This window comes from Bombus bifarius, unplaced genomic scaffold (assembly GCF_011952205.1).
Source record: "Bombus bifarius isolate JDL3187 unplaced genomic scaffold, Bbif_JDL3187 scf7180000008162, whole genome shotgun sequence".
NCBI lineage: Eukaryota > Metazoa > Arthropoda > Insecta > Hymenoptera > Apidae > Bombus > Bombus bifarius.
In genome coordinates, this window is record NW_022884484.1 from 1,690,212 (window position 1) to 1,705,629 (window position 15,418).

Here is a 15,418-nt window from a genome sequence, read left to right on the forward strand (position 1 = left end):
TTGTAGAGAACTAAATTACAAAAACGTAATTGAAATTCCAACAACTTGTATCTTTTAAGGAACGTAAATTAAACTGTAACCCAGAAGCCACAGTATAAAATATATCCTTTATTCAACAAGATATTCGATCTTGCAATGAAAGTGTTTTCCATTTTGCAGATACAGTGATGGCATTTTAAAATACCAAAAATTTATTTTACTTAAGAACTTGGAGAAAAAAGAAAACGGAATATAATTGCATTACATTTTATATAAACGTCCTATATTTCGGAAAACAACGAATATATTCGTGTAATAACAATATTCCAATATTATTTTAAGCAATGCAATTTATTAATAAATGGATGCAATGCAAATAAGCATCAAATATTTGAAACAGAAATTTAATAAAGTAACATCTTCTATTAATTGCTTGATATCAATGATGTGAATAATTCGGAAAATATTAATTATCTTAAATACGCAAATACATAATCCTTTATATATATTCCTTTAGATATATTCAATCGAGAAATAAATATTTCAGCCAAGAAGATTAAAGTTTGTTTCTCCCTTTTTCTCTCTTTCTCGACAAGCATTTATCTATCTTAACTACAAATCATTCGCTGCTTGTAACTTTTCAAAAAGAACAAGATGAGAGTTTTCAAGCCACCTGCTGCAAGGTAATAATTATCAGATGCACACAAAGTGCATTGTTTCTAGAAATGAAAATGTAACAAGCCGTCCCCAGAGATTCTAATATTATATTACAAAATACTACTGTAATATTGTAAGTGATCTATGATTCTAAAAGTCTTCGTCATTTTATCACTCGATACATTTTATTATCAATCATTTCAATTTGTACTCCATGTTTTTAGAGTTATAGATAAATATTATAGTTCTAAATAATTCATAACTTTTATCTAAAAATTTTTAATTAATTCAGTTGTCTTTAAGTTTAGTATTTGGTTATTAGTTAAAAGCAAAAGTGTTTCTTTTTATTTATTTTGGAGACTTTACTGCGACTCTCAAAACTTCTATTTTTATTTATAAATCGATTTTATTCGTTGCTTTAACTGAAGTAATTTAGCTTAGCCTGACAATAATTGAATTCCATATTTTGTTACAAAGGAAAGACAAGTTGAAACAAACAATGGTATCTCCACTCGTCTTTAAAAGTTTATATTTTAAATAAATAAATCAATGAGAATATATTAGCGACAAAATTCAGAATGTTTCCCTTTATTGTTATCTTTATTTACAATATTCATAGAGCAATCTTTTTATGGCAAAGATCAATAAAAAGTTACAACCTACGAGAAATCATCGATAATCCAAATCGTCGATTTTTTTTGTAAAATTTACATTTCACGTATTTGAACACAGATCTTTGAATATTCGTGTATAAAAGAGCAAATCTTCATTTCGAGAACAAAAAAAAGAAAAACGTACGCCAGTGGCAGTTCGCATATCCTCTAGGTTCTACATCACAATCAACGTGTGTTATAACTTGAACAATACAAAATCCACGCGTGATAATTATCTCCTGTGACTGGTACATCGTTATTTGGAAAGGAGGGTGATAGAACAATACGATAAGCGTATTATATAGAATATATATTACGTTTACAAATACAGGATGTTTCACAAGATCTGAAATATTCAAAAAATGAGAACACTCGATTAAAAAGATTTTTTCTACGATGAAATTTTAATAGGAATAAATATTTAGATAATAAATACGATTTACAATGTCGTAGTTGCGATAAGAGTGATACAAAAAGATATTCATTTTCTGAGATTACAAATTTGTAAAAAAATTTTACGAGAGAATCAATATATCCATATTGTAGAAGATAATGATTTTTGTACGTATATATACGAATGTACATAAATAAAGAAAATGTTCGTGAAAGTAATATGAAATGAAAACAATGCTTGTCGTAAGTCGATTTTTATTTCAAATTGCTACAAATTGCTATGTCCTACGCGTTTATCTTCCGTTTCGATGGAGATCTTTACAGACAGAGAAAATTTCAGACTTGTTGAAAACCTTCGTTTTTGAATATTTAATACATATCGCTGCTAAAATCTCGAATTCGAAAAGTATTGAATCGTATAACTCTTATTACAAACGTGCGAATTAGATCAGAGATCTCTCATTTTCTAAACATATCGTATCTTAATGAACACCCTACGTATACAGGGTGAGTCTTTTATCAGTCGTCACTCGGTTCTAAATTCTCCTACCATTCACGTAGGACCGCGTGCTTCAAAACGGAAGCTGCACGATAAACCTTCCCCTCTAAAACGTTCACGGGAAATAATAATTGATAGAAAATTCACCCTATACGTAAAATAGATAATTAACACAAAAACGAAAACAAATAAATACGCTAAAATTATATTAGAACATATTTGTCATTATAAATCGTAGTGTGCGGCATCCTAACTTGCTTTGGCATTCTACGCATTTTTCTTCTTTTTTCCTTTTTATCATCTTTTTTTCTCTTTGTTTCGCGCGAGACAAAAATTAACGATTCGTCCTAGAAATTTTCGACGTCTCTGCGGAAACAACGACGTTACACACGTCCAGAGATTTTGTTCCCCTCTATATTTTCCTTCCTTCTTTCCTTTCCGTTCTTTCTGCTCTCTTTTTTTTTTGTTTTCTTTCAACAGGCTACATACCATTCGTCGAAGGGATTACATCGAATGCTAATGAAATTTCCGCTATATTTACCACGAATATCCCTGTAATCTTCAAGGAATTCGTATCGTGAACAATAGACGTTTTAATGCACATGAATATTCGTGAACATGCATCAACTTCAGCTATGTCTGTATACATATATTCCTGGCTGTATGTAGATGTAAATTCGTGCACACGCGCGAAGGGGAGAAAATAGGGTGAGACGGGATGAGAGAGAAAACATGTTGTAGCAAATAGCGAAGAAGAAAATTTGTTTCGTCGGTATTCACTTTTTTCAGTCTTATAAGTACCTATACTAATCACGAAAATTATAATAACCTTTCCATCAGGCTGGAATTCGCAACGTGACGCGTTCAACTTGCTAGTAACATAAATTATTACTGCTTTATCGCTTTCATAACTCCTTTTGTAATATTTTCTTTTCTATAATTAATACACGAGAGATAAAAACACAAAACATGTACGCTATACCGGAACTTCGCAATATTTTGACTATAATTTGTAATCAATCAGTTCAATTTAAATGTAGCCTGATCTTACATTGTTTAAATAACGTCTATAAAAGGAATATGCTGAAAACAAGAAATACGACGTAAAAATAATCTGCCTAAAAGGTGAATATCATCGATCGAGATTACTATCGTCAAGAGTTTCATTGATATTAAAATCGAAATGCATTTAAAACCATGAAACGGGACAAGGGGAGAAGTACCTTTCGACCGGTTGAACGATACTTGGGCGCGAAATGTAAATGCTTATGAAACTGCTCCATCGTGAAATATATTATTTCTAAGTATTACGTATGATTCATCACCGTCGCTACGTTTACTATGTCACCTTAAATTAAGCGAATCACCGTTAACGATTTACGTAATTTCTCTCGGTGTAAAGGAACACTCAAAATCATCGAATCGAGACACGTACACACGAAAATGTGATTATATAAAATATATAATATGTGTATATATATATATATATTTATTTATATATATATATATATATACTAGTCGAATTGCTTGCTGTGCATCCGGACAAATCGAATTTTCGTTCGCCTTACCATAGTTTCACTTTTCCATCGAAAAGCGAAACTGACTGGATATCTCGCGTTTTGTATCTTTATATGGTTTCCAGCAGGAAACGATCTTAAAGATACATAAAAAGAAAAGAGAAGGAAAAGAAATATGTTTTCATAAGGCACGCGCAGAAATGCGATACTCCTGGCGAAAGGGTAAAATTATAAAATACACGTTCAAAAAATAACGCGTCCACTTAAGGGTGACGCGATTGACTTTATCCAAAGGTTCCGTGTCCTTTAGAATTCCGAAAGTTATTCCGAACGTATACTCTTATTCCTAGTTGTACCGATCGTGTATTTCTTTTTCACGCAGTCTTTAACAAGGCACTTTTTCGCGTTTATTATACGAATATTATTATTCAACAAAAGGCCGCAATGTTCCTAGATGTAGTTGCGTACGAAACGAGGGGAAATTAATTCCGTTTTCATTACAGAAATTACTTTGGTAATGACTAGGTCATGCATTATCGCTACGCGACGATATATCGTGATTCTTCGCTATGTCGTTGCGATCGGCTTCGCTTCTTCGTTATTAAATGGTAATAAAGGGAACTTAACGCATCGTTTAATATTATGGCTGTGTAGACGTATCGCTCGCGCATACGTATATTAGGACTTCTAAATAGGATCTGAACTCCTGAAGGGCGAAGTAGGGACGCTCTCGAAACCAGTCAACGCTTTTGATTTTTGCCTTCGTTCATTAATCCGCCTCCCATTTTATTCGTCGTTCACCGCTCTTTTCCATTCGATCATCTAACCATTCGACCCTGCTGTGCTCCTCTCTGACATCCACTAGAAAGAAATTTTCCGTCGTTCGTTGAAAATGCAATAGAAAACTTAAGACAGTAGAATAAGCATCTGTATCAATGTTTGGTAAGGAAGATTCTCATAAATGGAAGATAAAGTATGGAAAATTATATCCCACGAGTTACTCTTTATACGCTACAAGGAGTTATACACTCCTTTGAGAGAACATCTCTTTGAAAGCCAATATTTATAACAAGGAAGACTAACTCGATTCCAAACATTATAAATTAAAACTGAATGCGGTAATTGCTCGGACGAGGTATGGATCTCGCTTTGGAAGGAGGCAACGATGACGTGGACGCCTCGCTGCTAGCAGTGCCTCCGGAGTCGCGCCCTCCGCTCTTGCTGCTCACCGTGCTTCCGGTGCTTTGTCCTCGTGAACCAGTTTGCTTTCTCAAGGTGCCATCGCTGAGGCGACCGTACTCTCCGATACGACGAGACGGCGGAGGTATGAGCGAGCGACTCTGCATTTCCCTGTGCTTCGTTTCTGAATTGGAAGGCTGTTTCTTGCGAATATTTTCACCTTGAAGGCGCTCGTACTCGTGACTCGTCGTGGAGGATGGCTTTTTCAGCGAATTATTCACGACCAACTGTTCCGTTCCGGATGATTTCTTTCGACGCTGAGCCTTCGTGTCGAATCTGCCATACTCGATGGTGCAGTTGCTCGTATCGCGCACTTTCATGCTCACAGAGGTGTCCAAAGCTGGACCTGGGTCTGATTTCTTGCGAGTCTCCGTGTCGCTTAGTCTGCAGTAACGCGAGTTCGTCGACTTCAGATTCTTCGGTGGCCGCGGTAACGAGCTAGGAGGAAGACTACCCGCGCGACGTGGTTCGCCCTCTTGCATCCTCTGCCTCTGAGAGCTTCTGCCCTGCTTCTCCAGCAGCATCATATCTTCGGGCTTACCGTCTGACAATCTCGATACAGTGCCTTTTAGTCTCGAGGCTGCACTCGCAAATTCCATGATACCCGGCGAAACCTCGCCACCGGAGTCGTCTAATAGGCGACTCTTGCTCGAGGCGGTGCTCGAGGTACCTGTGCTATCTACACCCGCCAATAATGGCTTGGGTATTTTTCCTTTTCGCGACGCAGTGCCTGGATTAGAGAATCCTGGAAAACAGCAAAGTGCCCGCTGAAACAAGAGAAAAGCAGAGCCGCGTTGGAAAGGAGGCCTGGGACCTGGAAAGTGGGGGTTAGTGCTCGCTACAACAGCGCATGCACACTCCAGGATCACACGGGATGAGGATTGGGTTGGGTTAGTTTGAATTAAGAAGGATGGAGGAAATGTCTTTTCTTTTTTCTTTTTTTATCGTCTAATCGAAAATATACGATTAATATATAGTTAATTATAAAACGAAAAATCAATGGCACACAAAAATTTGTATTAGTGAAAATACAGTTTACTGAGTTTTTAGATAAAAATGAGCAGCAAATGCATTCTTTACATATCACCTATATATATATTGTCTTATGATTTATGCAGAGTTTGCTTTTTACAAAATATTAAATTAGTTTTCCTTCCAATTATCAATTTTTATTTTTATATCGCAAAAGTCTGATAACGTACGAATCTTTTGAAAGTTTGTTGTAGGTAAAAAGCTTACTCTGTATAAATTTGGCTAACAAAGCGAAATAAAAAAATATAAGAAATTCGTAAAAAAACGAAATGAATTAATACAACACATAGTTATGCAAATAACACAACTACAATGTACTATGCAATACTAAACACAAGAGAATAGTTGATGCATTTAATATATTTATTTAATGTATCGAATGCATCTGACAATTATTTATATATCAAACAGAAGATATTATAGATTCTTGATGATACATCAACTATTCTTGTCCATACGACTAACCCAAATAGAACATTAAAATACCTTTGATTGTATAATCTGTAATATTTTCATAGTCTCCTGTAGCTATAAAGCTAAAGTAAACACTAAAGAGTTTAACATTACAAAATCAAAACATTATGTCGAACGCAAAGAGTACATAGAAAAAAATAAAAATAAAATTTCATAAAATGTAATTTTGAAATGATTAAAATTAAATGATAAAATCCTACTTTTATCCTGTCCTTCACATAGTTACAAAACTATGCTGCCTACAGAAAATTAATTTTACTATCACGAAATTATTTCTACGTCTAGTAACTATACGTTTACTGGGAGCTTGCATACCTTACTAAGTAGCTGGGAGTCTAGTTCTTTTAATTGATCATCGAGACTTTTATTCGTTTGTTCGAAGCTCCCCTGCTTCCTATACTTGTAACTGTCCGTAACACCGTACGAACCAGTACTTCCATAACCACTACCACCACCCAATACACTGCTTACTGTTAAACATAAAAATGAATAATTAAAAAGTCATTATAATTACTAGTTTTCGAAAAAAGAACTGTATCAGAAATCTTACCGAGTTCTGGCGTGCTTGTTAGTGCAGTATGGTGATCCGCTGATGTGCTTGAGTGAGACGAATGTGCAGCAGGGTAACTACCAACACCACTACTGCTACTACTATCCTTGTCGTACGTATGTTTTTGAAGGACTCTAATCATTGCATCCCTTTCAGCTAATTTCGATTCTAGATCCTTCATTCTATGAAACAGACAAGGGTTTGTATTACTGTAATTCTATTTAAATGACAAAAGATATAAAAAGATTATATGAAATAAAAATAATATTACCTAGATTCAAAATCAGCCAATTTTTTCTGTGCCGCGTGTACTTCATCCATGTGTCTCATTTTCTCAGAACGTGCCTCTGCAATTAATTTCTCAGCGTCTTGACTCGTCTTCTCTAACGCAGCTATCTTGGCGTCCCTGATTGGTCAGATAAATAAATTGTAATTAATGTGCATATGACAAAAAATGTATTAAGCGAGCAAACTTACTTTGGTAGACTGGCTGCATCAATTGCCGCTTGCCTTAGTGCACTTTCTTCGAGATAACGTTGCTCCCATTTTGCAACGTCACCCTCGAGTGACATAATTTTTTCATCTCTTTCGCGTATTCGTCGTTTTAATTCTGCGATCGTTTCTCCATTGGAGGATTGTTCATTACCATTAGCACCACCGCCACCACCACCACCGCCTTCTCTTAATTCCCGTTCTAATTGACCTCTCAACTGTCTTTCTGTTTCTTCTCTTCTGTCACTGGACGCTTGAAGAGAAGACAAAGCTCGTTGAAGTTGGCCTACCCTTTCTACGTATACTTGTTTCTTCCGACACTGTAAGAAACGAATGTAACAAACAACTTACAAACAAACAATTTACTGGAACATAAAAAAATATTACCTCTTCTTCAAGGCGTACAACGTTGCCTTGTGCGTTAGTGAGAGCAGTATCTAAAATATCTATGTGTGTACGTTGTTCTTGTAACGTTGCTCGCTGTGCTGCTAATTCGATTTCCTGCCTTTCTTTCGCCGCGGCTAATTCTTTATCTAGTATAAATATCGATAGGGTTAAAATAATATTTTTATCAACGAGACATTAACGAATAATAAAATTTACATACTTTGTGTAATCAATTGACCAATTAATAATTCTCGTTGCGTTAATTCCTTTCTCATAGATTCTACGATCGGAGGACTATCGGTACGTGCCGATAATAAATCTATTTGATCTCTCAATGCACGATTTAATTCGGTTAATCGTCTGCAGTCATTTTGTAACCTCAGTCTAGCAGCTCGTTCCAGTTTCTCTCTTCGTTCACTCGACGCAGCCAATTCCTCATGAGCCCTGTGTACCTTCGCGATCTCTTGTTCCAACTTTTGAGATTTAGCAACTTTGTTATAACATCGTTCTAATTCTAATTTTAAGGCACTGTTCTCCTGGATTACAATTTGTATCATCTCTGATGGTGGCCAAATTTCACCCGTTGCAGATTCTGTCTCCTCTCTTCCTTTCGTTTGAGGTCTATAAAAAATAAAATATTATTTACAAAAAGCGATCATTAGAAGTGAAATAACTTGAAGAAAATCGGTTTAATTAAATCACCGTGGAGAAGTTGCCCGCAAATTGTAATTATCCATATCTGGTTTGCCTATTCTAGATAAATCAGGTTGTGATCTTGATAATGTCAATTTTTCCATAGGCCCAAGAAGTCGAGATTTATTTTTTAGTGGTAGCAGAACAGACATATACGAAGGTGGTGGTCTATCTTCTGATTCGCTGTCATTCTGTTTTCCTCTATCACCATCTCTCATTCTCATATCAATATTTCCTCCATTATTAGTTAGCTTGCTATAAGATGGTACTTTAACTTCTTTTGCAAGATGTTTTAATACCTGCTTAATTTAAACGAAATAAAATAACAAACATGAAGAATTAATCTCATTTAATAAACTGTATCATAATAATATAAAAGTATTAACAATATTCATTTGTTAAACATATATTCCAATACTACTAAAATAATCACCTGTGACTGACTAAGATAATCATCTGGTATATCTGTAATTTCTTGACATCCCCCATTATTAGGTTGCTCATAAACATGATCTTCATGAGATAAATTCGATAAAGACTGCATAGTAGGGCTATTCGAATGTCCTTTACCACCACCATCACAATATAAGTAACCCATATCTCCATGTTCTCTTACTACACCTGACAACCTAAAATTAAACATTGATATATAATTCATAAATATTTACCAAAGATTATAAAAATAAGAATTTTTCTTCAAAGTATATATTACCTTCCAGATGGTACCCATGAATTATCATCATTAGCACTGTGTATAATAAGTGTGTTGTAAGAGCTTGTAGACACATCTAAGCTACTTCTATTTGACCCTACACTGGTACGATTACTTAAATTATCCTTCAAACTATTTCTATTAGAACCATTAATGCTGTCTTTAAGGCTATTTCTATTAGAACCATTCAAATTCTCCTTCAAACTGTTTCTGTTTGAACCATTTAAACTATCCTTCAAACTGTTTCTGTTGAGCAGGTTACCCTAGATTGCAATAAAGTAATTTACACTTATGTGACTTAATGGTAGTGATAGCAATTTAAGATATATAAGAATAATATAGTTAGATAACAGACATTAAAAAATGGTCACATGTATCTCAAAGATAATGACAAAGAATGAAAGTATATGATATATAAAAGTAACTAATATTCTTCAAAAACTAAAATATTATAATAAACAACATAAATGTATATTATTTTAATGTGAGTCACTGTTAGAAAAATTATTAGAAACATATATTGTTTAGTAAATAATTACTAACAAATGTTTTCATACTTACTTGTATATTTGGTATATTTTCTTTATGACTGGAAGATCTCGATGGACTTTGCTGCTGATTTTCTTGGCCTTGAGGTTCTTGACGAGCTGTATGTCTTATAACATATCGATCTTCATTAGTTAAGTTCTCATTTGATGTTGATACATCAGTTTCACTACCACTCAAACTTTGTGGAAGGCCACCTATTAAATATATATCATGTATTTTGAAAAATACAACTTTTCATAGATTAAAATTTTGTACATTTAAAAAATCTTAGAAACAATAAAAAATATCAAGCACAAATATTATAAAACTTGTCTTGTACCTTGCATTGATAGTTGCTTCCTTTGTATATTATTATTTGAAAAAGGTAAGAATCTGCTACCTTGCTGCAGAGAACTCATTTTTCTATTGTTTCATTTACACCTGTTCTATTTAATCTGCAAATATATAGAATTAATTTTTTTCAATCATTCAGGAAATACCAAAGAACAGTTTGTTTATATGTAATCTCTACATGAATGTGTTATTCTAATATGCATATCACATGGATTAATAATTCATTGCATGACTAAATAAATAGATTTTGCAAAGATTAATTTATTTTCCTTTCAACATGCTTTTTGCACACTCGTACATACAATGTTAAAAAAATTAACAATGAAAGATCTATATTTACAAGCTTTTAGGAAACATGGATTTATAACATGCCTTATTTATAATATTCTTTGATAAAACGTGTTTTTATAATGTATTTTAACCAATATTTAGAAGCACATCACATCGAAACACGTCGAAAAGGCGAATGGAGATAGATACGAACAATGCCCACAAATTAATCACTCTCACATCTCTCAAAGTTAAAAACCAGTGGGAACGTAAACCTATTCATGCATTCTTCTATTTGACACTACGCGGCACTCGAAAACGAGGAACGAAGACAGAATTATCAGAAGTCAACGTATAAGAAAGAGACAACGATGTTATAGTAATGGTAAAGCAGAGCGCTCTGACAGAGGTGTCAACACTCTGGAATGTTGATAATCCGGAGATATTGAATTTTTCGTTGATGCGTAACATCGTAGTGGGATAGTATTCGAGGTCTCACGAACGCGACTCATTGATATATGCGTGTTTGCAACACCGAAAACGATCCTGTTGCACACGGTTTTTAATATTTTTACACGTTGCTGAACTTGAAGGGCTGTATAAATAAACAAAAGAATATACTCGAACTAGAATCCAGCGAGGATTTTTCACATGCCGCACTACAGGAATGTAAGCAGATGGTCCTAACGAATAGACGTCCGATTACTCACATTATGCGAAAGTGCAAAAACAGGACGAGTGTCGTAATTATTTCAATAAATTAATACACTTTACTGCTCCATGCACGAGAAATAAAAATTGTTAGTTCCCGCATTCCTCATCAGGGTGCGACGTATACGAAAGCGGGATACGCTCTTCCTGACTCTTCTAAACTTTCCCAACTTTTTTCTTCATCTGCAGATGAATCACTGAAAAGCAATGTACGCAGAATATCATCTTGGTATCTGTTTTTTATATCATTGCATGATAAATCTAATTTATTTTTCTTTTCTTACAGATCGAACAAAGTTTTATACTTTATTCTTAAGTAAGATATTTAAGTCAGGTTCATTGCGTTCTGACGATATAAGCAATTTAAATGCACACGACAGATTTTTGCGATAGGCTTTTATTTCATTTTCGAATAATTCTTATTTCAAATTAAACACGCTGTTGTGTACATAAAAATATATTTGATGTAACATTCAATTAAATGAAAAGAATTTTTATCGTTTTAGTTATTTAATATATAATCTCTGATATAAGTACTTAATTAAGTCGCGTCCATTGGTATATGATAGCACGCAATAAAAATTTGCATTAAGCGATATTGTTATCTTTAAGTCTTTTGAAAAATATGGTTATATTACGGCGATGAATCATTTGGAAGATTTGATGAGAATATTATGGTATTTATACAAATAATAATCTTTTTCTAGAACACAATTTGACTTACAGTATCTTTAGATGTATGTACTGTTTGATACTATGTTGCAACCTAAGTTGTATAAAATTCATACTGTGTGATTGTGAGTGGATCAGGAAGTAATTATGAATTTTAATAAATTACGACAATGCTATAAATTTCTTTCTTTCAAATCATTACATCAAAGTTCATATGTACCATTACGAAACCAAAAACCATTTATTTATGATAAATTGTTGAAAATTGCTTCATATAGGATATTTTTTCATGGTAATCCACAAAAAATATTAAAAAAGGAGCTTGTAAACTTATTGACAATTCCGTAAAGAATATAATGCGTGATTTAACTTTCTTGTTTTCGTGATTTTTAAAGAAGTTTGTAATTAAAAATAAGATGTTTTACTGTAAATATACGATTTCATTTACGATATATCAAACATATTGTTTTTTAGTAAAACCAACTTTACAGTTTTCAACCTCAATACTTCATAATACAGATGTTAAAACCATGTCTGGAGGTGATAAAATTTGCCTTAATGTTGATTATAATGAGATTCTAAAAGCTCAAAATGATAGTAGTGTTTTAATCATCGATGTCAGGGAAAAGGAAGAAATTGATGAAACTGGAAAGCTACCTGGAAGTATTCATATACCAAGTATGTTCCAATATCGTCAAAATCATGCTTTAGAGTATTAGGTAGTTATTGTTGAATTTTATTATTATAGTGGGAGATGTTGCAAATACATTGTCGAGCCTTTCTGAGAAAGATTTTAAAGAGAGATTTAAGAAAGAAAAACCTTCCAAAAATACGAAGATCATATTAAGTTGTAGATCTGGGAAAAGAAGTGGCATGGTTCAAGAAGAAATTCGAAAGCTTGGATATGAAAAGTATATTATATTATAAAAGTATACCTACACATGTTTTACAGATGTATTAATTAAACCTATTTAATTATATTTTAGTGCATACAATTATGTTGGAGGATGGCTAGATTGGGAAAGCAATCAAAAAGTATAAGCTATTGTTATAATTATTTTTACATGAGTAGATATATTTACTTATAAATATTAGTAAACACTTATATATAATTTCTTAACTTACAATAATAAACTGTTATTAATTGCTTAAAATGAAATTTTTTTAAGCTAATCCTCATTGATAAATAATATCATATGATATATAATCAATTAAGATAATATATTTACATCTATTTCCATATATGTATATATCTACATGCGTATAAATAGTATTTTACAATGTGTTCAATTCTTATATACACTTTCATACATAACTTCTTGTTATGTTAAATAAGATGAAAATTATATACCAAATAATTACATTACTTTTTCTTCTGTTCTTGGGCTAATTTCTGATTAACCATCTCTCTGAATTGCCCCAAAATAAGATTTTCTCTCTTCTGTCGTTCTTCTTTACTAAACATAGCCAATGCTCGTTTCTCATCAGCAGAATAAATTTGGTTTTCCTTACGGATACGAACAGCTTCCATCCGCCGATGTCTGAGAAAAAAATAACATCAATGTTAGAATAAATTTATTTTCCTAAACTTTAGTAATTTTCAAACTATGAAAATAAATTTTCAAAGGATATCTTACCTGCTACCACTCATAACATAACCAACAGATTCATATGCGGCTATCTCTTCTGAAGTCAGACCAATTTCACCTCTTCTAGGTATACGTTTTCCTTCTGCAACGTATGCAGCCATAGCAGCACCTTCACCAGGTAAAAGAGCCTTGCCAAAATCTTTAGCAGATAATGTCACATGTGGCTTTTGAACTGGTCCCACTACTTCATCACCACTCTCATCTGAACTTGATCCCTTTTTAACCTTTGCTTTATCATTAATTCCATTCTTTTCCACCCATTCTAATTCCTCAGGTTCGCTGTCGGAGCTACTATCTGACCTTTTCTTTTTCCGTTTCTTCTTTTTGTCTTTCTTAGCTTTCTTTTCTTTCTTTAGTTTTTTACTTTTCTAAAACAATGATAAAAAAACATTTATTATAACTTACAAGAAAAGTCTGTAACAAATAACATTATAAAGAAACTAATTTTTACATATACAAAATATAATAAGAAAGGTATATGGAAGTACGAAAATAAATTTACTTATTAAATTAATGAGAAGTTAAACTATGTTTTCATACCTTCTTCTTCATCTCATGTTTCCTTTTTCTATCTTTTGGTATAATACTGTCTTTGTACTTGTTAGTCTCTTCATCTTCGTCAGAACTATGTTAAACACAAAACATTTAACAATTTATAAGAATAAACATATATGTATAATATAATTGATGTATACTTTGATTACAAAATAAAATATTATAAATTCTTACTCTTCGATTCGTGTTGGTGATTTTCCCCAAATTCTATCAACACCACATAACCCAATTTGCTCTCTATCCCGTCTCCGTGCGTCCATTTTTTGCATCTGCTTTTATTTCTTGTTTACAAGCTATGACAGATAGGGAATGAGAGTGCTAACGGTTATGGTTCTGGTTGTTTCAGGATTAATGCTGCACCATACGGCCAAATGCTGAACCATGAAACACTTTAACAATACAAGAATGTATAAAATTAGAGATCTGCTCTGTTTGGTTGCACGCTAGCATAGACAAGAACCTATTAAATTGCACGGTTCTACGAATAACAAAATCGCGTAATAATTTATGTCGAAAAACTATTAGTATCGGACAAACAAATTTTTGGAAGACTTGAAAAATATAAATTTTTATGTAACTATATTGAAAATCTGCTATCGACTACACAGATAGTGACAAGCAATATTACTCGATCCGACGAAGTAACAATGCAACAATAAAACTTTTATATTCGGTTGATATCACGTACCTTAAATGACTTAACGCTCAACGTGGAGGAGGTTTAATAGATCGAGCGTTAGCGTAATTTGTCATTTTATTTGCACTTGTATACAAATAAGTCTGAACACGACGGTTGTAAGATCTCGTTGAGACTGAAATATCACACACGCACAGTACGACGGTCTGTTGATGATTGCCCTAGTATGTCGCTGGTGCTCCCCACCAGCCGTTGGGTCTCGTCCGCCCATCATCACCACCAGTCGTTGGGTCTCGTCCGTCCATCGTCCCTACTTGACCGGAGATTTTTCCCGACCTTTGAACCCTCAGATTTGCAGCTCGGGGAGGATAGATATAATTCGCAATTTCAAATTTCAAAAAAGGGATAATTATTGTCTGAGTCATATACGGACGATCACTCAAAATCCCGAACAGATACATCTATTTAGGATGAATTAAACTGGGAATGATGGTTCTTTAACGTGAACTAAATATAGTAATGTGCTATAACTAAGACAACTGAATAGTTAATTCACAACTCACAACTAGTAGTTTACAACTCCTCACAACTCGACTCTTCACTCACGACTATCTCAACTCGACTTTTCATCACTCGACTCTGAACTCACAACTCCTCCACTCGACTCATCAGGTAACGAACACCCGGTAACGATTTCGAGGTAACGATCCGGTAAAAACTCCCGGACCCTTTTGACTTAACGGCACTTCAAAGTTTTATTGTTTA

The 15,418-nt window shown here is 33.5% G+C and overlaps 3 protein-coding genes across 15 annotated transcripts; 1 reads left to right on the forward strand and 2 right to left on the reverse strand.

The window, feature by feature from the left end:
• Positions 1-1,192: 1,192 nt before the first annotated feature.
• LOC117208763 (angiomotin-like protein 1) lies at positions 1,193-11,277 on the reverse strand. Of its 4 annotated transcripts, none has more exons than XM_033450086.1 (14): positions 11,140-11,277; positions 10,146-10,260; positions 9,839-10,020; positions 9,278-9,540; positions 8,999-9,194; positions 8,575-8,864; positions 8,093-8,493; positions 7,873-8,018; positions 7,471-7,805; positions 7,265-7,399; positions 6,994-7,175; positions 6,759-6,913; positions 4,928-5,704; positions 1,193-4,559 (listed from the first exon to the last, which is right to left on the reverse strand). In XM_033450086.1, exons 2-14 carry the CDS (start codon positions 10,222-10,224, stop codon positions 4,521-4,523), a joined length of 3,180 nt encoding a protein of 1,059 aa, XP_033305977.1. In that variant the 5' UTR covers positions 10,225-10,260; positions 11,140-11,277; the 3' UTR covers positions 1,193-4,520. The 4 variants fall into 4 exon arrangements, with proteins under 4 accessions (XP_033305977.1, XP_033305975.1, XP_033305974.1 ...); XM_033450084.1 differs by adding an exon at positions 10,532-11,024 and having other exon boundaries at positions 1,193-5,704; positions 11,140-11,249; XM_033450083.1 differs by having other exon boundaries at positions 1,193-5,704.
• LOC117208766 (thiosulfate sulfurtransferase/rhodanese-like domain-containing protein 3) lies at positions 11,262-12,966 on the forward strand. 10 transcript variants are annotated; one of them, XM_033450091.1, is made up of 4 exons: positions 11,262-11,399; positions 12,302-12,490; positions 12,561-12,723; positions 12,799-12,966. In XM_033450091.1, exons 1-4 carry the CDS (start codon positions 11,348-11,350, stop codon positions 12,851-12,853), a joined length of 459 nt encoding a protein of 152 aa, XP_033305982.1. In that variant the 5' UTR covers positions 11,262-11,347; the 3' UTR covers positions 12,854-12,966. The 10 variants fall into 10 exon arrangements, with proteins under 10 accessions (XP_033305982.1, XP_033305981.1, XP_033305985.1 ...); XM_033450090.1 differs by lacking the exon at positions 11,262-11,399 and adding an exon at positions 11,720-11,937 and having other exon boundaries at positions 12,287-12,490; XM_033450094.1 differs by lacking the exon at positions 11,262-11,399 and adding an exon at positions 11,722-11,877 and having other exon boundaries at positions 12,304-12,490.
• LOC117208764 (NKAP family protein CG6066) lies at positions 12,690-14,860 on the reverse strand. Its single transcript, XM_033450087.1, has 5 exons — positions 14,705-14,860; positions 14,191-14,405; positions 14,002-14,086; positions 13,450-13,829; positions 12,690-13,353 (listed from the first exon to the last, which is right to left on the reverse strand). Exons 2-5 carry the CDS (start codon positions 14,283-14,285, stop codon positions 13,176-13,178), a joined length of 738 nt encoding a protein of 245 aa, XP_033305978.1. The 5' UTR covers positions 14,286-14,405; positions 14,705-14,860; the 3' UTR covers positions 12,690-13,175.
• Positions 14,861-15,418: the final 558 nt, after the last annotated feature.